Source organism: Fringilla coelebs (assembly GCF_963513975.1).
Source record: "Fringilla coelebs genome assembly, chromosome: 6".
NCBI lineage: Eukaryota > Metazoa > Chordata > Aves > Passeriformes > Fringillidae > Fringilla > Fringilla coelebs.
The window spans coordinates 29,251,637-29,276,449 of NC_140034.1; the positions used below are offsets into that span (position 1 = coordinate 29,251,637).

Sequence of the window (24,813 nt, forward strand, 5' to 3'; positions counted from 1 at the left end):
ATCTCAAAAACTGGATGGAATTGATATTCAGAAAATTCCGAAAATTTAATATAGGCAAATGCAACTTTGTCAAGCTATTTCGTGACTATGTGCTTTATCTGTCAAAGCACTCTGACTCAGAGTACACATAGAATTTCCTAGAATAGGAGTAACTTGACTGACATGTCCTTTATTTTAAGATGTTATTTTTACTGAATCAGTAGTTTCATAATCTAGTTATCAATATTCTTGAAACAAAGGCAGTTCCCACCAAGTTGCTAAGTGATTATAAGCTTTCATACGGGGTAATTAGTACTGTAAAGAAACTGGGTAGACTGCTCACTTCTCATGTTTCCAGTATAAATCTAAAAATTCTTGTCTAGCTTTTCAGGTTAATTCTTTGACACTGGTGTGGCTGCAATTTGTACAGAATTTAGTTTTATCTTATTGGATAGTGAGTACAAAAAGATATCTTACAAGAACCCTCAAATCATAACGTAGTTGATTGTAGGATTGCCTTTCCACGAGGTGTGGTACTTCCTTATTACCCTAAGTGTTGGCTAGTGCTTAGTTTCATTTTAAAAGCAAGTGGAAGCAGGATCTTTGTCAGGTACAGGTGTCTGGAAGTGTCAGGACTAGCTGATGCTGTATTTGCAAGGCGTGCTCAATACAACGTGCAGCCTGCATCTTAAGGTCCAGCTGTGTAACTCCTCTGCTCATACCTGCTCTCTGGCCACATCTTCTGAAGCAGAATCATCAGCCACAGGTGAATGAGGCTCAGAACCTCTGAGGGTTCTGAGCACATGTTCATAGGGCCCATGTTCATAGATTTGGTATTTTAGCTTTTGGTAGTCATTGTATTGAAATGGAATCTGGATTAAGGGACTAACCAACATAAATTAGAAAGAAGATTCTTCACTGAATAATATGCCACAAAGAATATTATTCACTGGAAATTATGAGGGCTGCAGAACATACAAAATGTGATTTAACAAGGCATTAAGATACTATTTCTGGATATTTCAAATGCCATGTGGATCTGCAGGAGTTTCTTCACCAGTATAATACAGTGTTGAAAGGGTGAACAGTAGAAGTAGTAGCAGTAATAAATGAGCTTGCATTCTTTTCAGTGTAGACAGTAATGAATTGAAACCTATAAAAGTAGGTTGATGTACCAAACTGATGTTTATCAATAGATGCAAACCATGTGTTGGTAAGGCTTAGAATCTGGAAGGGGTCATATAATATATGAGCAATAAAAGGTATTTCTTATGGACATCTCTAAAGAACTGGATGTACTTTCAAAGGAAATGCAGAGTGATGTCACCTGTTAGCCCTTTTCATATATGCACCTTTGGGATTGTTTTGTTGCTTTGAAATGCAGAGAATGTTTCAAAATTACTTTGTTTTTCCCATCTTTTGGGTTGTACCGGTGAATGAGTGAGGTACAATTGATTACACTCTGTTAAACCTCAGTCTATGGATTAGCATTGTCATAATGCAGTAATAAAATTTAATGGTTTTCTGCTTATGCATTGCTGGGGGTTTTTTAACTCTGCAGGGTCTTTCATATGATAATCAGTCTTGGCTGTATCTTGTTTGTATTACATATTCTATAGGATCTCTGTGGGTAGCATTTTTGTAACCTTTCAAGCTGCAGCTGCTGCTTATGTTACTGAATCCTTTTCATTATGTATTCATTACAGGAGGATAAATAAACATAGGTTTAATAACAATGGCAAGAGAAATCTACTGCAGTTTGGGATATACAGATGCAATTTGTGTAGTCTTGGTCTTCATTTTGTGTTCAGTTCTAAAGTTCATAATCATTAATACAGCAAGAGTCCACTATGAATTTTCTGTATAGTCTCTTAAATTAAATTTAAGGCTGGCCTTCATAGTATCAAAGAATGAGTTTGTAAAATCTGGGATTCCTATTAAAGCTAACTGATTAGTATACTATATTGGTAAAGGAAATCCATGAAAGAGATACTAATATGAGACCAATGGTAGTATGTACAGTATAAGATTCCGATTTGAAAATAATCTGTTAAAAAAATCTCTTTCTCTTTAATACTTAGGATATCAGAATTTCTTGCTTGCTCATGGAAAATCTTAAAAATAGAAGAGTTACCCCTCTTACAAAACACTGCCTGTAATACTGTACATTTTATAACTTCTCAAGATACAACCCCTTCTGAGACTTGTTCAACACAGGAGTAGGTCTGAACTGTATATGTGGAAGGGTAAGGAATTATAGGAACTTGAAGTAGATGTTGAGATGGCTGATTTTTCTCGAACAGCTACAAGCAGGGATGGAGAACAACTCAGCCAAGTATCAGTATGTTTCTACTCCAGGGACTTGAACTAGCTAAGGTTATTCCAGGCCATAGGCTTTTGAATCCATGTTTATTTCTTTCATTTTCTTTATCACTGAAAGCTGTTTATCTTTCTCTGCAAAGTATTACTTGAGTGAGATTTTTGTGGTATTGAGGAGGACTCCAGGCATTCTTAAACAGAATTTGTGTGTTTATACATGAAATTTCTAGACAAATAGGTATGAAAGAGCACACACTGGTGTTTCTCAGGATCCTGGTATGTAGCTCAAACCCCTAGTCTCACCCCAAGTGCAGCAAATTGTGTGGGGATACCTGCAAATGATAAAAGTCTTGATCTTATGTGTAGGGAAGACTCCACATTGGAAAAAGGGAAGGATGTATCTGAGGCTGAGCACAGGGCAGGTCTCTTGCTTAGATTTGTTTTATTTTCAGCTTTCTAACTTGGTTTATGAGGAAAATCCTGAAATAATAGCCTTGTTTGATAATGTTAAAATAATTGGTTTGCAATAGACCACAGATAGATTATTACAATTTTTGAAAAGTATACTCATATATTGTGTGTTAGGATTTGGTTATCCCAAGAAGTTGTGGATGCCCCATGCCTGGAAGTGTTCAAGACCAGCTTGGATGAGACTTTAGGCAACCGGATCTAGCCTGCCCATAGCAGAGGGAGATGGAACTAGATGATCTTCATAGTCTCTTACAATCCAAACCCTTCTAAAATTCTGTGAACTAAGTGTGAATGTATTTGTATTTTAATTTGATTTTCTAGATTAAAGTGCTTTATCTTCTTATCCTGATCTGTAATTAAATGCATCTGGTGGATCCCCTTCAGGCATATGTGAAACACAGTACCTTAAGCAGCTTCATAAAGCCAGGTGTTTGCATTGCTGTCTGAACAGCAGCATCTCTAGCAATAATCCAGAGAACTTGCCTCAGCATTAATATAGGTACATTGAGTGAATTTAGTAATATATCCAGTGGTGCTTATTGTGCTGGTAGCTGTAAGGTTAATTATCTATTTCATGCTGTCTTTCTTTTGTAACTCTTACAACCGAGTCTAATTGGCAGTGCTGCCATGGGAGAGTGTACTTAGGGCTCTATTGTCAGTGGTTTTGTTAAGGAGAGAAGTGTCTGGCTAATCTAGCAGTAAAAGCAGTAAAACCTGAACAAAAATCGCATGCAATTTTTTTAATGGTATCACATTGTGCTACATTGTTTGGTGAATTGGAAAGTGGATAGGGTCCTAAGGCAAGAAGAGTTATTCTGCAATTGCATTTATAAAACTGAAGGAATTGAGTTGCTTGATGATAGCTTCATATTTAACTGTTTGCTGAAAGATAAAATAGACCCCTTCTTTTAATCTCATATGTTAAGCTGTCATAATTTCAGATAAAGTTATTAGGTAAATATTTAAATTAGTTAAATATCAGAATATAGAGTTCAAGTCATATGTAATATCTTGGAAAGTATTATAGGAAACACAGGTCATGAAGCTGTTTTAAATTAGTACAGTCTGTTTTCTTCATGAAAGTGACTTAATGTGTTATAACTTTTGACAACTTCATAGCTTCTCACTCAGGCTGCTAAGTATTGGTTGTTTTTACTTTCTGACTCTTGAAATAGTTTTAATCAAGTGTTAAATCAACAGGTAGATGACAGCTTGAACCAGAACTTAAAAAACATTAGATAAGAAAAAAGTCTGTCCACCAAATTGATGTTTAACTGATACTTAGTCAGCTCTTATCCAACCTAGTGGGGACTGATATAGTCCAAGTCATGAAAGACAAGGAATTAATTCAATAATGTACCAGGGGATGTGTCAGAATGAAAAAAAATTACCAAAAAAACCCAAAAATAACTGAAAAGGGAAAAAAAAAAAACCACAAAAAAACCAGGACAAGAAATACAAGTCTGAAAGGAATCTGTAAAGCAAGTCCTTCAGCATAACTCTTTTATTTCTTTGGAGGCTCTTTAGGGAGTTGCCATTCTCTCCCTCTCCAGTGGCACTGCAGTTTGTGCAGTCATATTACTGATCCAGGTCAGGAACTGATTCAACTGAAAAATATTTTACTTTTCCTGTGTTCTTTTTCATCCTGCTCACTCTGCAGTCTGCTTCCACCTGTGACTGAAAGCCATGGCATGGGACAGAGTGAAAGCCAAGGCAGTGGGAGGAGGCACCTGACAGCAGTACCTGATTTATACCATAGAGGTACCAAACTTCTGACCATGACCTCTGCTGCCTCTGCACTGTTGCTCTTGTGTGGTGCTGGTACAAATCCTGAACAAAGTTATTCCATGGAGTTGTCCAAAGCTGTATTTGAATTTATTGAGACCAAATGTGTCTTCATAAACAAGTTATGCATTTATTAAAAGTAAAAAATAAAAATACTATGTGTTAATAATTAAAACAGGAACAAAATGAAATTCACAAGGCTAATTTACTATGCAAGGGCTTTCCTAAGTATTGTTACCCCACTGTTTACTTTAAATTGTTCCCCCCTTATACTAAAATAGTAATTTCCATAGGCTCCCCTTGATGAATCAGTTATATATACTATATATACTATATATATATATATATACTTTAGAGGAACTGAGTAACATAACAGCCCATTACATGAAAGAATATGTTCACAAGCAGCAGAGCATTCTCAGCAAGAGAATTAACAGCTCACAACCCGAATAAGTGTTCTGGTTCAGTCACCTAAGCCTCAAAGATGGCTAGCCCATTGTAAAGAGGATATCTGTCTTAAAGCATTTATTCCTACCAGATATATGTGAAATATATGATTTATTTCCTCAAACTATTGTACTTTATTTGTCACTGAATGAAGACTTACTAAGTATCAATATTGTTGATAGTCTCAAAAATTCATTTTTATATGCATTTCAATTAATTAACATGTGTTGCAAAAATAGATGTATAATATAGCCTAACATTTCTAAGAGGAAATGTTGATTCTGATTGGTACTGTCAGGTGAGTTGAGGAGAACATACCCAATTATTTTTCTTGTCACATTCTAATCCTTGTGAGTATCCTATGGTGTGATATCAGTAAAGGACTGCTTCTCTCTAAAGCAGAACTATTACATCAGATAGCACCCTTTTTCCTAGGAGTACAATACTAATGGGTGTGTTCCCATGGGTGGGCAGATGCATGGATGAATCTTTCTGCAAGGTCTTTTTAAAATTAAATTAATAACTTCTGTGTTGGTCAAATTATCCAGACATAAGTGTGGAAATGTTTCTGGCCCTTTTTTAGATCCCTTCCTAAATGCCTGGTATGTAGGGATGTTGTAGCTGTGAAACATCACTTGGCTGATTATGCACTTCAGCTCTCCTTAAGATAAATTGATGTGATTTAAAAATTTAAAGTAATCTGGTCCTGGTTGTATTTTTATACTTTTGCTAGTCATATTCAATACCTGTTATCAGGGAATGTTCCAGCATAAGCTGGCACATAAATACAACTGAAGCAGACGTCCCTTTAAAATATAATTAAAACCTAGAGACCTTACTTTTCCCATGTTATTGTCCTGTAATCCTTGAGCATTTGTAAGCTATTGAGATGCTTCTTTTAAAAGTCTGTTCATCATTCCTGTATTTCTTGTGCATCATGCTGCTGAGTTTTACTAGGGAGAGCAAGACGTTAAGACGGAAACCCGCAAATGGGATAAGGCTGCTCTGCTCCCTTCCCCTGTAATTTTAGTCCTTGTATCCTTTTAGTCCAAATGCCTTTGCTTTCTTTCCATGATGTAGTTTCTATAGCTATATTCTGGATCACGTTCAACTTCTTGTGTTGGCAGTCTTTGCAATTATACCACATTCAGTAAATCTCTGAAAAGGCTAAATTGACTTCTAAAGAGCCTTTTGAAGGCCTCATTACCATAATTTTTTGTCCTGGCATGCTAATAGGGACACACCCCTGCACTTTTAGCAGTGCCAAATTATTAAGTACTTGAATACCTGTCCCTATAGCATCTAAATGTTCTAGGGTAGTGCTCATTTCTTTTAGTATCAAGTAGAATATTCTGTATAGCTGTGATAGAGTCAGTCTGTGGGAAACCAAGAAGTGGGATGCAGATGTGTTCACTTAAGAACTCTTAAACCAGCTGATGCTGCAATGTACTGCTTGTACATAGCTGTGTCTAACAGACAGAACCTTTTTTAGATTCATAGGTAATCTTGTGGATTTAAGATTTTAGTTCATATGAGAAAACCATTTCAGTTTTCTCAAGCTTGAGAGTATGGAAGGGTTCAGTGGGCATCTCTTGCTGATGCCACAGGAGATTTTGCGGCAAGCATTATGAGCAAACGTCTCTTGCAAATCAAATGATAGGTACTAATTACTGTGTCCCAGTGTTTCTAAGGTATTCTCATGTCCCATTTACTGTTTCATTAACAGAGACTGAAGTTTTGGAAGACAAGTTGTTGCTTCTTGAAAAAGCAGTGACAGAAAAAGTGCCAAGTAAGGAAGAACTCAAATAGGAATGGTGTAATGATTTCTACACATAATTTTAATTAATTTTTTGAGTTCTCAAATGATCATGTGAAAAGATGGAATGGGGAATTAAACCCCTTATAGCGAGGGGTCCTATTCTTGATCTTTTATTTATGTGTTTTGGGGTGAAGCACAACAACTTTGGTTTTAGTAGAGCATCTTACCTAGCAGCAGAAAGCTGTTCTGAGTGAGTGTAAGCTGAAACAGCTGCTTTTGTGACGGGTCACTAACTGGGAATAACTACCAGATGGAAAAGGTAGTGGAAATTATTATTTGTAAAACAATGTAATTTCTCATTAGGAGAATTAGCCTGTAGGGTGGGCTGTGGATTTTTTCCTCCCTTCCTCCAACCCCCTTTTTATGGTGCTATGTCTAACTGCTACTATTAATATATACTTAGGCAAGTAAACTATTGAGTGCTGATAATTTTTAAAAACTTTTGTTTCTAGGAAATTTCTCTTAAATTTCACTCCAGAGCAACTTACATGATATGATAACTTTATTGCTACAGTCTTGGGATTTGGAAATATCCAGCTGATTTTCTGACCTTCACTGGCAGACAGGGTCTGACCTGCAGAAATTATGACAGCTGTTGACAATATGCTCGTATTGTAAATTCTTCAAAGCTGTGAAAGCAAGTCTTTAGAGTGTGAAGCAAACCCTGTGTGTTACTTTAAGTACACAGATTTTTGCATTTTTGTTTCAAGCATTTTTTAAATTTCAATTCTCTTTCCAGCTTATAACTCTAATCGGAAATTTATTTATTCAGTATGAAATTTATTTATTCATTCTTTATGCAAAAGAAAGCAAAATAAAGGTTTGTTGAGTAGTTTTGTCTTTGCAGGGGCTAATTTATAATTTTTATTGCTCCTATGGAAAAATAGTAAATGCTTTTCCCCTCTCAAATAGAAATTCTTAAGCAACCATTCTGTTTAAATTTTTTAGTTTCTAAGGAATTCAATAAATGCTCTGAGTTTTCTAGAAGGAAAAGGTCTGGAAGTGAACTGTATTTTCTTGGAGGGTAGAGGACAGAGAAACCAGCTTACTTTGAATTATCTCTTTCTCCTTAGGGTGAGTGCTTATGTGAAAGAAACAAAACATTAAAGCGATTCATTGTTTAGAGCTTATTTGAACAAAAAATTGATTCCTGGCATTGAGAGAGCCAACCACAAAGCATAGATCTTAATAATAAAACAGGTCTTCATGCAATGTAGTGAGTTCTTTCAGGCTGAACAAATCAAAGCAGTTATTTATTACTGAAGTAGGACACAGTTTGGCACTGCATGGATGAAATTGTCCTCAATTTATACAAACAAAAAATACTAGCCTTAGGCCATGTGTATAAGACAGTGGTGTGGAGCCATTTACTCCTGAAACGTTGGGCAGAGGCATGAAGCTCTGATCCAGTTCTCTCTTGGTGTCTGGGCCTGGCTGGCTGGGAAATGGTGCAGAAGAGAACTATTAGGAGAAAATAGATTGTGACAAAGCTCCTTGTCTGTTCTCCTTTTATCTTGACTTAAGAAGATTGTCATACCGTTGTCACGGTGCTCTGATAGGAAAGGGAAGTGTTATGAGTCTGAACTGTGCAGACAGTAGTGGTGTGTAATACAAATGTGTGGCTCTAAACATTGAGATAGATGGGCTGCAGTCCTGGATCTCCCAGCCCCTCTTCCTGAAACTGTGTAAGGCTGAGCCCAGTAAAGTAAATAACCTTTGATTTAAAATGAGACTTCCACTAGCTCATACCAGTATGCTTTAGACTTTTACAGTGTTCTTTTCACTGCTCAGCATTTTCCTTTAGCCACCTTGAGTTTGTCTTTGTCAGATAATGATTATTTAATCTTCTCTCCATTTTATATTTCTTTCCTTTTTAGTACTGGATAATATATTTTGTTGAAATGATAAGTGATTCCTTTTTAAATTGATGATAGCACAGTCTTTGCAAACCTTTTGATTCATCTATTTGGTTTAGTATTTCTGGTTTTGCTTCTAAGCTTGAACTTTTTAAGCGGAATTATATGGATTTGTTGCTGTGGTACCAATAATGCCTTGTTCATAAAAGATTCAGCAGTATAGCTGGCTTCCAGGCTAGAATAGTCACTCTTGAATATGTAAAATTGTCTCTGCATGAGAAAAAGGTATTACACAGGAATATTGGTTAAAAGGGTTTTTTTCTTATGTAGATGGGAGTGGTCTTAATAGAGTTTCACTGAGAAAAGAAGCCTCTGATTGTGGCTATGCAGTCCTAGTAAGTTCTTTAAGCAGGGCAAGGGGAGGAGAGGAGCACAGGGCAAAGGAAGCACAGATAATTCAGTGATAAATTCTCTATATTCAGAATGTAAAAGGGTGTTGGAATATAGATGATGATGTGTTTCAAGATAAGATACGCATTTTTCTTAATTTCTAGCATAACTTCAGAAATATGTATCCTGGCCAAAAATAATCAAACTCATGTAAATCGAGATAGTTGGGGTAAGGGGCAGAGGAGAGCAGTCTAAAACCTGTTTACTAGAAATAGCCATTCTTTGGCTTTTACATAAGTCACTATTCTCTGAAGTAAGTCCTGGTTCAACTCTTTAAGTGGCGTTTAGGCATTAAAAACTAGAAATAGATTGCTTGTAATGCTTACATTTATTTACTAACTGTCCTGTTACACTGTTCTCCAGGACTTGGGTTTATTTTGTAAATTTTAGGGTTCTTAATAAATCTTAAACAACATTCAGTGGAACTGCTTATAATGCTGAAGTTACTTCTCTTCTTGCTTTGGCTGAACTTTGTTGTTCTTTTGCTTCTTTAATCCATAAAACATCCAATCTTAAGTCCTCAGTATATACAGTCATGAAAGGATTGGTATTGATTGCATCAGTTGATGAGTGTGTATAAAGGCCATGTGTGTAAATTAGGATTGGACTGGGACTTACACCTCTTGACAGCCTGTCCACCAGCTGGACAGATTGCATAATATACTGTAGTCTGTCGAGAGGGACTCCATCTCCTCTGTCTTCAGTAAATGCTAAAGTTCTCAGTAAAATAGGGTATCTTTAGTTGAATTAGTTTTCCTTTTAATATATTGATAGTGATACGCCAGAAACTTACAATTTCACAATATTTAAATTTTTTAAATCTGAGTCAACACTGTCATATTTTTTCTGTGGAATTATAAAAGCGTTATTCACTAAAATTAATACTTTTGAGGGATCAATTTTGTAATTTAAATCTCTGGATAATGTTGTTGAAGCTTTACCTAATTGACAAAACCTGCAACTTTAAAGGAAAATTATTTTCTTCAGGAAGTTTTCACACTTTTTTGTTGGTCAGGTCTCATCATATGATTTTTGAATTTTAAGTTTAAAAAGTAGCTAGGTGTGCCATCAATCTATAAGTATACCTTTCTCTTTCTTAATGCTTTTAAGCTCAGAAGTCAATACATCTACATTACATTCTAAATGTTATGACTTCTTAGTTCTTAGTTGATTGTTATGACTTGACTTATGAGTTCTTAGTTGATTGTTTGATCACATGGCAAATTTAATTTCAAAGGACATTAGGCAGTAAACTTTTTTTTAAATCGACTTAATGTCTGTATCATTAATTGATTTACCAGTAAATTATTAATCTGCAGTGAAAATACATACCATTACTAATAGGAGGTGAAGAAAGTAGTGTTAATTTACTTTATGATGGTGTCATTGGAAAGGCTTTTTTAGCCTATTGGAAGAATATAAAAATCTGGGGCGATAATTAACTTTATACATTTGTACCCTTGCAAATATTGCTCTATTATAGAGACTGAAAACAAAGAGGCATAGAATGCCGTAAAATTTTGAAGTATCTTCTAAAATATGTCCTTAATTCATGTAGAATAAGCAGAAATAGTTCATGGAATATCTTAGGGGAAGTGCTTTGATGTGCCTACTGATCAGTGTTCAGAATTTACTTTCTGAATTGCCATAGCTGAATATGAGCACATGTGTTGCAGTGATACTGACTTGCTTTGTGAAGGTATTACTCAGGACACAGTCTCATGTTTTTGTCTGCAGATATTAATAATTTCAATGATGCAATTGTATTTTCATTTAAATTTGTTGAATAAAATTTTATATTGGACTTTTTTATTTTGGAAAGGCCAATTATTGTTTTTTGAGGAGAACATGGCTAGTCTTAGTAGCTGGTCTCAGTTGCTACCACTCTAAAGGCTTTTCATGTTCAAGACTTTTGGCAAGCTTAGAAATAATTTTATTTCACAAAGAGTAACGGCTTAAGGAAACTGAAAAACCTATGGAGGTATTATTGCTACTACTGTAACTCAAAGCCATTCTGTTCATGTCCTAAACAGCAAATTTTAGTGTAGCTCCAAGGCCTTGAAAAACACATTCATCCATTTAAACTAAGCAATTTATAGTCAAGATGACAGATTTTCTTTTTTGCTGCACCATTTGTCTGGTTTTATCAAAGAGTATTTATGGATGACTCTAACAGGTTAATTACAGGACAGCCTTCATGGTGATTCTCGGCTGTAACTGTGCAGTGGAAAGAAGCTATTAGCAGCAAATTTGCAAGCTATGAGGCTTAAAATAATAGATTATATTAATACTGTGTAGTAGAGGGCAGAAAAATCAAGCCAATGCTCTACTATACATAAAACTTCAGAAGAGAAAGAGGACCTTTTCTTTCAGGATGGGAATTTTCTGTATTAGAGGTATATGAAGCAAAGAATAAAAAAAACCTCCCAAGAAGTCATAGCCAACTGACAAAAACCCACTTTTTACAAAGACAACTGCAAATACAAAAATTCATGTAAGTTGCATAGTAATAAATTTCATTCAAGAAAAATAGCAATTGTTTTGTGTATGTTGAAAATCCAGTTGTTAGTCCTGGTGTTTGGAGATTCTTCTGTTTCTTTATATGTTTAATTTTAAATGGAGGGAAGAGAGAAAAAATTTATAGTCTGGTACAAATACTGTAGATTTTTTTCTTTTACTTTATTCCCCTACCTTAAAGTGCTTTCAGTTTTTACAGAGTGGTCGGTACAGTAAAAATGACTGACATAAATGTTAAGAATATAGAACTTGATCAGAAGTACATGCTGACAGCAGGAGGGCAGTTAAGTTGAATAACAGAGTTATTTCTGGGTAGTGTGTCATTTCTGTGTATTTTTAGAGTTCATTCAATCTCTCACTATAAGCTATGGAAAAATTACTTAAATTGAAAATTGCAAATGAAATTTAGTTTGCAAATCTGCTCAGTAGCACTGAGCCCTTAAACAATATGTGTGGTCTGATTTTAAGTGTTAGGCCCTGAGCTTTCAATAATTAGGTAAAGCTAAAGTAAAATATTGGTGTGAGTAAAAATTATGTGTTACGTAAAACTGACACTAAAAGACAAAATATCTATAGCTCGTTACATTAATGTTCTGCATTACAGCAGTAAATTGATGCTTGTAAAGGAATTTATGAATACCTGAGTAGACCTAATATCACTCACTTAGATGGGAATAGAGTTGTGTAGCACAGCTTTCACTGTCCTTGTAGGCTGATGGGTAATTTGTATAGCAGAGGTGGAGCTCTGAGGTGAGAGGAAGAGCTGAGAGCAGCACGGGGCTCAGAGCTGTGGTTCTGTGTGATTCTGTGTCTGCGCAGTGGCTCAGTGTCATAATGGGTCGGCTGCTGATGGCATGGTGGGTGTGGAAGGTGATCCTGCAGCCAGTCCTGGTTCATTTCCTTTTCCATTAGTAGGATAACAGGATGTGCTGTGTCCCTCAGGTTTGCAGGTGGTATCACATGGGAGGGGAGGGAGGAAGGACTTTCAGTAATGTGGCTCTAGATGTGAGAATGGGGACACAGAAAGGGACTTATTGATGTTTGGCCAAGACAAGCATGAAATCCTGCACCTGGGCTGGAATAATCCCCTTCCTGGATTGGAGGACTGCCTGTCAAGTCTGGAGAGGAGAGGAAAAAAACACCATAAGAAAATGAAGTTCTTATTTTGGTTTACTATCTTTGGCAATTAAGTAACCTCACTGAATGATAATGTTTGTGCCACTTTGAGCAGGGGTTTGACCAGGTGACGTTGACAGGTCAGATTCACTTTTGAGATCCTAAATTGTGTAAATGAGCAGGCAACTATGAAGAAACTCTAGCATGTTTTGACAAAGTAATTCCAGTCTGTCATGAAATCAGGAATGTTTTGGTAATCTGAGTGCTGTGTACAGACTTCTGAGAGTTTCATGATGGAATTGGTAAAAGCAGCATAAATTTTTCTGCAGAAAGAGTAGAGTATTAGATTCACATTAAATTGCTGTCACGTTGTTTCTAAGACTGTCACGTACCAGTGGACATTTTTTTCCTGAAGATTGAGTTTGGATATCTCTGTTAGTCCTGAATTGACTTTTCTTTGAATGACAAATGCAATAATTAAGAACTAGGATGCTGGTAAATGCAAGACATCTAGTGAGAGATGAAAGGTTCTATTAAAAAAAACCTAACTTTGTTTTATTCTTGCTCCTGATAAATACTGCCAAAAGTATCTCTGCTCAATCATAAATGAGTTGGTTATCTTTTCCAGAATTTAGCAGTGTACTATGGCAAGATTGGAATAATATTATGCTGTGAAAGAAATTGCCTTTGATTTTAATTTTCCAGAGTAATTTCCCTTGTGAGGAAATCCCACAGTCAAGTCCAGCTTATTAAAGTTGGTATTTGAATCTTACTTTGTTTTTCAGTGGTGGATGTTACATGTTAATTTTGGAACTATTGGATGGATGTGGTTTTATTTAGTGTGTTTCTGTGTCCTGCTGTAGAATGGGTGGCCCTGATGTGTTCCTGAGGTTAAGTGTGGCAAAAGATGTATGAAAGCGAACACAAGTTACCCATTTTCTCAAGATTCAGGCAACAAGTAGGTCCTAGCCTTCTCAGCAGATTGCAGTAGAGAAGTAGCCTCATTTAGGGTCTTCCATTTTAAACAAATCGGAATAATTATTTTCATCTGGTCTAGTTTGAACCTTCTAGTGTCTGGCTGGAAGAAATCAAATGCGTTTTCCATTTCAAGCGCATTTCTAGAGTTTCATGTGATTCACTCTGTTACCTCCAATGCACTGCAAAGGACTTAAAAAAGTCATTAATGAGATTATAAAATGTCATGAGACAAAAAAGCTGCAATGTCAGATTTCATTTTTCAGGTTGTAGGTGTCTTTCAGTCTGCTCGTGTTTAGAGTTCACAAATTCAAATATATAGTTTTAGAAAACCTGCCAATATTTTTTGTGGGTATTTTCACAGTCTTGCCAGGTACCAAATTTGCCTTATGATATGCTGGTCTGCACCTCAATTTCTACTTTAGGAAATCTGAAAATCACTTAGAAGTGTTAAGTACAGGGAGATGTAATGGGCAGTTCATCCACTGTAAAATACACCCCTCTTCTTGCATTTTGCATGAATACATAGTGACAGAAGTAGGAACAAACATTCAAGACATTCTAGTGTTGCTTGTAGTATCAGTTCTCTTTGTGTTCAGATTGTTGACAATTTTTCAGCATTTCTTCTAACCCAGGGTTGTGTTCTTTTGACCTTTTTTTTTACCCCTCCCCTCTTTAAAGTGATTCTACTGTATTTCTCCTAGTTTGGAGAATTATCTGTCCTCCAGATGCTGATATGGTTTAGGGCTTTTTTGCACTGTTGTAACATTGTATTTTTCCTCCCCTGATATATGGAGGAGCTTTTTTTAAATCTGACTGCAGTACTACTAAGTTCTCTGTAGAAACACCCACCAAGACAGCAGGCAGCTCCATCCATTATAGATCTTCTACCAACATTCACAGCATGGCAGCAAGCTAAGGGGGCATGTCTGGTGTCTCAAGTTCAAACTGCTGAGTATCTAGATAGTGAAACTACTTTAAATATTTGAGATTATAGATCTCTCTGATCCAGACTTTTTATGTTTCAAGCCTGTTCTTTGGGCATTTTTTTCTCTTTTTGCAGTCTTTCAAACGGTTGCATTTATCTGCTTCAGAATATCTTTAGTCTTAACCTTTTGAATGTAGCAGAAATCCGGATCTGAGGAGCAATTCTTCTTTTTTCCTTCCACTTGTTTTTAATTTGGCTATAAATATAAATCTATTACTAATACACAAAATCTGCAAAAGAGAATAATTGGATTTTCCTCTCTCAAGGGCTATTAGTGTACTGTGTCTAGGAACACTATGGATATTGCTTTACAAAAAGTATACATCCCTCAGTGTAAGTTTCCTTTACCTTATGCTTTGTGTACTGTCAACTAATTTATACTTTCACTGGCTGTTTTCTGGTAGGAAATTGGTCTAATACAGTCAGGCAAAACACATACTTTCAAATAATTCATACTTATCTAGTGGGGCAGATAAAATGCTATTGTTCAGGTACTTCAAAACAAAAAAAAACAAGCAGTAGTGCTTTTAATAGACATGGGTTTATTTCTGGCTTCATGTTAGTTTTTTGTTTCAGATTGGATTTTTTTGATAATTGTTACTTGGTAGAGCAAAATTGGAATGTACATCTGTAGTAGTAGCTTCTATTGTTGGCATTTACAGATGATGGACAAAATAAGTTCAGTCCATGTAGACTTGTTGAATAACAACACTTCAGTATTGACCTGGAGCCCAAAATAAAACTTTAAAATGTTTCCAAAGTGAAATTTATTTTCTCTTTTGGCTTTATATCACATTTCAGCTGACTTTTAGATACCTCCCCACTGATATGTTTCTGGGGTGTTTATTGCTTTGAGGATGTGTGTATGTGTGTGTTTCAATTTCTTCATAGCTTTAAGTGGTTGAAGTCTGACAGACTTTTTTAGTTGCGTATATTGATATTTAGACGTTTTCATACCATATGTGTTTGTGCAGGGTTCTCTAGAATTCTCTCAGATAGTCTGAGTTACAAGTGTATGGAATTTTCCCACTGCTGTTCTGACTGAGGCCATTGTATAGCAAAAGCTGGGGATTTTGTCTTGAATGGCTGTAATAGTCCTTTCTTACATCTGCTCATGGAAAGTATTTATTTTTAGTAGCAGTCTCATTTTAGGTCATTGATCAAGCGCAAAATCAAGAAAAACACAGTTTTCTAAGTAACTTTAAAAGCTCCAGTAAACCCTCTAACCTGTTATAACAGAATTCTCTTAGAATGTGGGATCTTAAAAGTTGTTGGCCAGTTTGTTTCAGGACCTGAAGCCTCTCAAGTTATCTGAGCAAGCTTAGAAATGGAGCACTTTTTGTCAAATGCCATGCTCCTTGTATGAGTTACTGAGTAACAAATTCAAGCTTTAATTTTTCAAAGCCTCTTCCTGCCTCTCAGGACACTTGCTGTGAAGTTCAAACATTGTTTTCAGGCTGGTGAGGTAATTCCTAGTGTACACTCTGCTAAGGATGCACATCTGTTAACTTGCATGGGAATTATGCCAAATTCCACTTAAGTTGACAAGTACTTTTGTGGTATTGATTTTAATTGGTTCCTCACAGTTTCATGTGCTGAAATGACCAGTATGTGATGAAAGGACAACCAACACATGTATTCACTATAGTCTTGAGCCTTGATTCCTCAGCTAAATTGAGATAAGATTTTCTGCAGTGTGCATACATGCTTACAAGGTGATTTCAAAGTATGCTTGCTCTTCAGCAAAGTTTGTGTAGAATGAATGCTGCCTTCCTTTTAAGGAAAGGAGAGCAAAGAAGATTGAAAGTATAAGTGATCCAGAAAAATAGAATGAACTGAAATTCTCAATGACCAAATATTCTCCAATTAAGAGATGAGGCTCTATCATGCCAGTACAAGGCGAACTACTAAAATAAAATGCTCTAGGTCAGGATCAGCCGGAGCTCTATTCTAATTGGGAGGTCCCTGATGAAGATTTTGGTGTCTGGGTTGTAAGACATTCATCATTCTTCCCTGGGATGTGGCTGGAATATCTGTTATCTTCCCTACAGTGACCCTGCTTTGGTAGATCTGCCTGAGCACCATGCTGTCCTCTCAACTAGGTTTTAACTAAAAACACACACAATAAATCTGCTGGTTTTGACTAGAGGTATCTTGAGTCCTCAAATGCAGCTGACTGTGCGCAGGAAAAAGGAGGTGGGAAAAGTTTGAAAGTTGGCTGCTTTGCAATATAAAGTAGTAAAAGGCAATTCAAACAAAACCTGGAAGTTCAGTCATCATTCTGGAAGTGAAAATGTGTTTAATAAGATTCCTTTGCAGATATTTGCAGTTAAGCAGAAGCTTTCTCTCTGGCGACAAAATGAAGTCTGCCATTCTTGCCACTGTTACCTACATTTGTCTATATAACTGCCACTATGAAAAGTAGTTGCCTTGATATCAGTAACTTAAACTATATTGCTGTAGTATTTGAAGAATAATTCAAGCAAATTATTAATTTAAGACTGGAAAATGTCGATATTTATAGCTTTAAAATTTTGATAGAAAGGAAGGATGAGTATTCTGCAATGGATATGGATGATGGGGGGTTCAGGTGTTTGAATAGTCATAAAATCTGTTTTTAAGGACAATTATTTACATGGTTCTGTGAAGAATAAATATTTCCAGGGGAGGAAACCAAAGGTAAGACATTCTGCCTCTAAGCAGCAGTTTTTTATTAGTACAGTTATGTTGGAAGACTCTCACTTCAGGCTTATAGCACTTCATGGTGTCATACACATTAACAAAAAATGTATTTTTTCATTGCAACTCAAAGCAATATTTTTTTTTTTCATTTGAAGTCACCAGAACACTTTTTTATCAAGTCCTTTATCTTGTGAAGATACAGCACATATCTTAACCTGAATTTCCAGGTTAACCAATTTTTTTAGTACTAGATTTTTATTTTACTAGTTAACAGATAAAGATAACTTGCATGTAGAAATAAAATTTATTGCTTACATACAACTTGATTTTAAACAATGTATGAATATACATTAATTAAGAGAAAGGCGTTTCATACATTTTGATCCTGAAGTATGAGGCTGACAGCTTGTTATGGGCAGTGATGCAATAGAGCTGATTTAAGCAGACAGATGATGCATATTGTTATCTGAACTACTGGGAAGGGCTGTGGGAAAACCAGTATGTGTTTAGACTTAGGAGCAGTTTGCCTCTTTTGTATCTGAAAGTTTCTTTTACTTACAATTTGATGTCAAAACATTATGCTGTGCCTAAAGAAACAGAAGGAATTAATGTTTGGTTACACTACTGTGTATTTAGGGCCATTTACATCCTCATGTCCTATTTGGCAAGTGGAGAAGGTGGGACTGTGCTGCTTGTCCCTGCTTTCAGCTCCTTAGATCCCAGATGGTGAGAAAGCAGCACTGTCAAATGAAGGAAGGAGGAAACATGGGCAAAAATAGGAGATGCCATTCTGAGAAGTCAGGCCTCAACTTATGAACATTTTGGCACCTGGCAAGACTTGACCAGCAAGCAGGAATTCAAACTTGCCCCAGTTTTAGCTGATTTTGTTTATTTTCAGTGAGGCTAGCTGTCTTTTGCTGCAAACATATCCTTTCTTTTCTCTGTACCTAAAAAAAATTCATCCTGGAAGTGGCAACATAAGTCTAAATTCTTTTTGCCACAGTCTTCTCAGAGCATCCCTTTGTATAATATATAGATTGTTGAGGTCTAAGAAGTGTGGCAGGTGTGCAAGAGGTAATAGTTGGACAAACACAGTGGGAAGGCTCAAAGTTCTAGAATTAATTCAGACTACACATTAAATCAGTATTAGTTGAAACTGTTCTGAGAAAACATGAAACACTACAAGTTTTGGTGCTCAAACTCAGAGCTGAAATTGATAGGTAGCAAAGCTCACAACCGTCATGTAAAGCAGACTGGAAACAGTTTTCCTAAAATTCACATGGTCTACTAAGACAGTTTCATGTATATCTGGCTCTTACTCCTCATGACCTAAATAAATCAGAATTCACCTGTTTGCTCCATCTTAATTCTCAGCTTCATTTTTCTGATTGTTGGAAAGGTATTGTGGGAAAATCTGGAAGCTGCTTGCCAGGACCCATACTTTGGGGAACCATGTGACCTGAACAGTCCTAGTTTGGACCAGCCTTGCACAACAGGGTAATACAGACTTCTACTATCATAAAGGCTGAGGGGATGTGTGAGTGTCCTTTCCCCTGCCTAGTCTTCATTTCCTTGCTTTGGGAAGAAAAGGATTTTAAAGGGCGGGGGAAACAATAACAAGGTTGTCTTAGTGAAAGAAGGAAGACCTTATGCTGAAGGAATAGAGGTAGATCATCTTTCTTTCCTTTTCCTTTGGAGTTATATAGGTAAGAATAGCAAATGGGGGCCAGCCCTCATAGATCTCTTAATGTCTTTTCTTTGAGCCTTTGTACTTTGACATTTGAAAGAAAACCCAAGGAACATTTCTTTCTCAAACTTCTGGGGCATTTCTACAAGTTACTTGTGCTTAGTCCTCTGAGACAACATTGCAGAATTGAGTAGCAACTGGACAAAGATACGTAAAAGTCACCAACCTCACAATATCTTCCTTCATAAATTGCTGTAGCTGATTTCTCACATTTTCTTACTTTGCTGATAACTGTATGTTGCTTAAAAAGAAGAAATCTTATTTCCATCTGTCACATGCAGAAATGCTGTATGAACCTACCACTTATTGGTGGGTTCCAAATAAATGTATTTTGTCCACACTGCTACAGCTTCTTATTTTGAAGGCACAGTGTTAACAGTTGTAAAAAAAGGCAAAGCAAACAAAATACCCACTTAAAATTGAAGCATAACTTAAATATTGGCTTTTATTGAGATAGATGATAATTATGTAAGATCTTAGCAAAAATACTTAAATGATTTGTCAGAGAGGGAATGTGTCTAGGTCTGTGTAATTGCTTCCACATTTTTTCATTTTTTTAGAAAATACTTTTTACGTGTTTTCAAGATAACTCCCACTCAGTGGCTGGTGAAGTGCTCTAGTTTTTTAAGCAATATAATGAGCAGCTAGTGAGGATGGTTCTCCCGGCTGCCAAAGGGTTTCTCAGTAGTTACAGTGACTGCCATATTACTGTCAAGCTGTCACGGATTAAGTGATGGTTTTAAGGCATGTTTGGTGGGTTTGTGAGTAGCTGGTTTTTTGAATGCTATAGAAATGCTAGCTGTTTCCTAAAATACTACCACACGAAAGGTGAAATGCAACTAGATCTGTTTGGCTGAGCACGGTAATCCTGAGTGTGAGATGTAAAGGAGGAGATGCTGTTTCCCAAGAGGATTGCACCATTTAGCTTAAGACTGAATTTCTGCCTAAGGTGATGACATACCCAAGGTCCTTGTAGGTTCCTCCGTGGAGGAGTAGCCCTTTTGGCCTCTCCTGGAGTTATGTGGTGGATGATACAGAAACAATCACCTAATCAAGATGCTTTTGTAGTTCATCACTAATAGGCATTTTTGGGAGGTGATGAAGTTTGGAAATGTAATGTAAATCTTTCACTGCAGTACAGAGCACGAATGGCTCCAAATGCAGACAAAGCTGCTGTTTATTGATTATTAAAAGTTCTATATAAAGAAGTTTGGAGAAGTAGGTTTTGGATATGTCAAACGAACCAGTTTCTAGAGATGTGGAGATTAGACATTTAGTTTAAATGTCATCTGTAAAATTTTATATCTGTCTTGAAAGATTAATGCCCCATTTTCAAGAGCACTTGAACGTATAATGTATAAGCCTTCAGAACAATAGGAAGTTTGTTGTATTAAAGTTTAAGGCTATACATTTTGTGACTGATTATCCATGAGACTCTGAGGGAAAAAACGTCTAGTACTTCCCGGTGTCAAACCCTTTGTTTTGCAGAGATGCATGTGTTAATTATATCTGTGACTTACATATAGTAGGCACAATTTTTTCTTTTTAACACATAGCTCATTTAGTAGTAGATCATTGCCCATTTTGCATGGAAAGAGGCCATGAAAGTTGAGCCACTGTTAAATAGCCTTCAATTAGTACTGATTTGTAGAAGATACCTGAAACTTGATCTAGTAGAATGCTGTAAAGTGTTTGAATACATACAAAGTGTAAATTTAGGGAAGATAGGCACATAAACTTGTACAGTTTTTGAGTTTGTTTCACCCTCACTACTGTGCAGGTTTGAAGTAGAAACAGAACCTGTATATACCCTGGATGTATAGATAGATTTCCTGACACCCCTGCTTTATTTGGATTGTTTCATCTGGATGCATGGGCCATGGAGCAAGCAATGAATCTTTAATGCTAATTTCACTTCTTAGTAATAGCAGGCTTTGCATTTCAGTAATCATTCTGATCTAATTTTGCTGCTACCTTTCTGATACTACATTGATCTTCTGTGTTCTGTACCATTTGATGTAAGATTCTAAATCACCTACTTCACCATGCACCAGTTTGGCTCTCAGTGCTTCCACTGTCAGTGAGATTTCTGGCAATTTGTGTATTACGTTCTTGTCAATAGGCTGATCAATATACTGAGTCTAGCTGTTCTTTCTATTCCAAGGTAGCTTCCTAAAAACAATTATCTCCCTTGTGGAATGCTAGTATCCCTTTTTTTCTTTTTCCCTACAAAAATTTCCTTGGAATGAATTTTCTTTTTATTAAGTTTAGTTCTCATAAGGATGTTTGGACTTTTGCAGGCACAGTCAGAACTGAAAACATCTAAATCTGAGATACTGAAAAGAGCTTTTCATATTAATCTGGTTTTGCTAATGTATTCCAAATTACATTTAACAGCAAGACACTGATCTGTGCATTTTTATATTTTCATCCTAAGAACCAATATAAACTTTTTAACTTCATGGAATGATAAGGCATTACATCAGTGTTTACTTAGTGTTTAACTGTGTCCCTGGGTGCAGAAGTGCTTGCAGCATGCTTTTTCAGAGTGGGAAGCCTGTTACTTTTCCTGGTTATCTGGGCAAATGGGTGCACAAAAATAAGCAATCTTGCTGTTTAAGTCTTGATTATTTTAGATGCTCTATTTGACTGCCAGCATCTAAAAGCAGAGAAAAGCAACTTTTCCAATAATACTCTTATTTGGTGGACCATATGAGTAAAATTATTTTTGGAAAGAGTTTAGGTAGGAAAAAAATAGATGACACACCAGCTTTAGTAGATTATGCAATACAATGATTATACAAATTATTTCTTCACAGAAAGTGGAAATGTGATTGGGAGTGACTTAACATACAGCAGCAGATAAGTGACATGTAAACAAAATACACATTTGACAACAGAAAGTGTCTAAAGCTGCTCATAGAACTTCCATGGAGTTACACTAATTAAAAGAATATTTGTTTAGAGAAAACATCTATGCAGGAAGTCAATTTTCCTGCTGTTGAAAAGTTAGCCTTATTAAGTACTCTTTGAAAACATGATTCTGACTTAGTGATACACTAATTTGAGCATTGTATTGCCTTTTTTAGTCTTTTCCAAAATCAGAGCTGTCTTCTTTTTTGTGGCTTTAACATACATTTTGTTTACAATAAATAATATAATTCTTATTCATGGTTGTTGTTTGTGGTACCTAATATTTGGAAGGGAAGGTGTCAAACAAGCTTTAGTTCCTCCATTCTTATACTGTGTTTTTCACAGCCTATTGTCTGACTTGATAGATTTACTGTGTAGTAAGTACATATACCTCTGTCTCTTGGCTGGCAATCAAATGTCACAAATGTTGGGGGTGTTATACAAGCATGACCTACATGTACTGTGTTGTGAAAAGACTGGAAAAACACTTTGTTTTTTTCAATCAGCAATATGAAATTCAGTCTAAAGTAACAGGTTTTTTTAATAAGGTGCATATACTTACATGGTCATATGGTTGGGTTTTTTTCCTTCTCTGTTTTCCTAAATTGAGAAGATGAGAAAGAAATTATTGATACTCAGTGCTGAATATGAGAAACTTAAGCAAATTAGCATGGGAGAAAGAGAACAGTAAGGTAATTGATGGTGCCCCTCTCCTATGAGGAAAGTCTGAGAGTGAGAGAATTGGGTTTTTTCAGCCTGAAGAAGAGAATGCTTTGAAATGACCTAATTGCAGCCTTCCAGTACCTGAGAGCCTACAAGAAATCTGGAAAGGGACTTTTTACAATAGCGTGTCATGATAGGACAAAGGGAAATGGCTTCACACTGTAGGAGAGTAGATTTAGGTTAGCTATTAGGAAAAAAGTCTTTACTGGGAGGGTGGTGAGGTGCTGGAACAGGCTGCCCAGAAAGGTGGTCCGTGCCCTGCCACTGGAGATGTTTAGGACAGACTGGATGGAGCTCTGAACAACCTGGTCTAGTGAGAGGTGTCCCTGACCATGGCAAAGAGATAGGAACTGGATGCTCCTTATGGCCCCTTCAAATCCAGGCCATTCTGTGATTGTAAGAATGAAATGCATAGACCTTTGTTGTAGTGCTGGGGTTTTTTACAGGATGTTGGTAACTTAAGTTGATAATGGCTAAAATATATCCAATTTTGAGTACTAAACAGCTTGTTTGGCATCATACCACCATTCTGACAATAAGGAATATGCTTTTAAGTATGTTATCCTGGAAAGATAATGCATTCTGCTGTCAGAATCAGTGACATGTATTTGCTTCGTGAAACACTGTAGAAATACACCAGCAAAACAGCTACTGATAAGTGAAGTAAACAGCATGTTCCTGAATCATAAAGCCCATTTCAGTTATGTGTTTTTCTATATGTTCAGTGACAAACAAGAAACCAGCTCAAGCATCTATTACAAAGGTGAAGCAATTTGAAGGCTCCACGTCATTTGTCAGGAGAACGCAGTGGATGCTCGAGCAGCTTCGCCAGGTCAATGGTATAGACCCTAATCGGGTGAGTTTGGACAGTTTTCTAGAAAATGCAAATGGAGCTGTTATGTAACTGATTTGGGAACCAGGCATTCTTTCTATTCAAAAGGTATCTGGAAATATAAGATACAGGTTTAAGTGCAAATTCTCAAAAAAGGAATAGCTAAGTGGAATATGTGAAGTAAATTTTAATGGGAAACATGGGAGGAGGCTAAAACTCCATCATATGGATTTTTTTTTCTTGTCTTTCCATACTTTCCTTACTGCTTTCTCTTTTCCTTGTAAAGAGCAGAGTAAGAGTCTTGTTTGCTTCAGCTTTAAGCCTCTTGGCATCTACTTTGGCATGCAGCTGTGCTGTGAGATAGAGAAATAGGTAGAAGTAAGTACAGAGGAGGTTGCTGAGATTGAAATTTGTGAAATCTTGGGAATCCTGCATTTTTTCTAGGACAGTCCTTTCCTCAGATATTTTGGCATTCCTTATCTTATGCTAGAAAATGTGGTAGTGTCCTTTACCTGCAAATGGCAAGTGAACACTGATTTAAACAAAAAAATACCAAAAATAAAATAAAACCAATTAACCCTATATTGAATAGCTGTGGAATTATTCCTTTAGTTTGGGCTATGCAGCTCACCTTGAGCTATGAATGCAATTCCTCAGTACTAAAACAACATAATTAGAAGTTAAAAATGTGGCTCAAGTGATTTTGTATTCTTTTTATAGCAAAATATTTTTGTGACTAGCTCCCTTGTTTCTTCAAAGTTGTGCTCCGATCAGCCACCAAAGCATCTTAACTATGGTGCACCAAATTCTGTCACTACCCAAGTCCTGGTTAGTACCTAAGTCCCTAGTACCAAGTCTAGTTACTACCTAACAACTTGCTACAAAAAAGAAGCCCTTGGCCACTGCCCTATGAAATGCAAGGAGTGGAATTATATTTTCTGTGGGTAAAGGAACTACGAAAACAAGTGAAATGACAAAGAGATAAGGCATAAGAGATTTAGGTGCTTTTATAACATCTGCTATGCAGCTATGTACCTAACAGATTGAAAGTCCTACCAAGCTCTTAAGCTTGGAAATGTTTCCTTCAAACTCATCTCCCTGTGAATTCTGTGTTATCAGTTGGAAAAGAACATTTACTAGATTAGATTGCAAATCAGTGTTTCACAAATATTAAATTTATAGCATAACTTCTTG

At 36.3% G+C, this 24,813-nt stretch overlaps 1 protein-coding gene across 4 annotated transcripts in view; it reads left to right on the forward strand.

Annotated features, from left to right (window-relative positions):
- Nucleotides 1–24,813, forward strand: part of STXBP6 (syntaxin binding protein 6) — a 97,058-nt gene that overhangs the window by 48,718 nt on the left and 23,527 nt on the right. For 3 of the 4 annotated variants that reach the window (XM_084207072.1, XM_084207073.1, XM_084207071.1), the window contains one exon: nt 23,513–23,643. In XM_084207072.1, the coding sequence (XP_084063198.1) occupies nt 23,513–23,643 (131 nt within the window). Of the gene's footprint in view, nt 1–4,480; nt 4,531–23,512; nt 23,644–24,813 lie in introns of those variants that run through there. The other variant, XM_084207074.1, reaches the window with a different exon arrangement.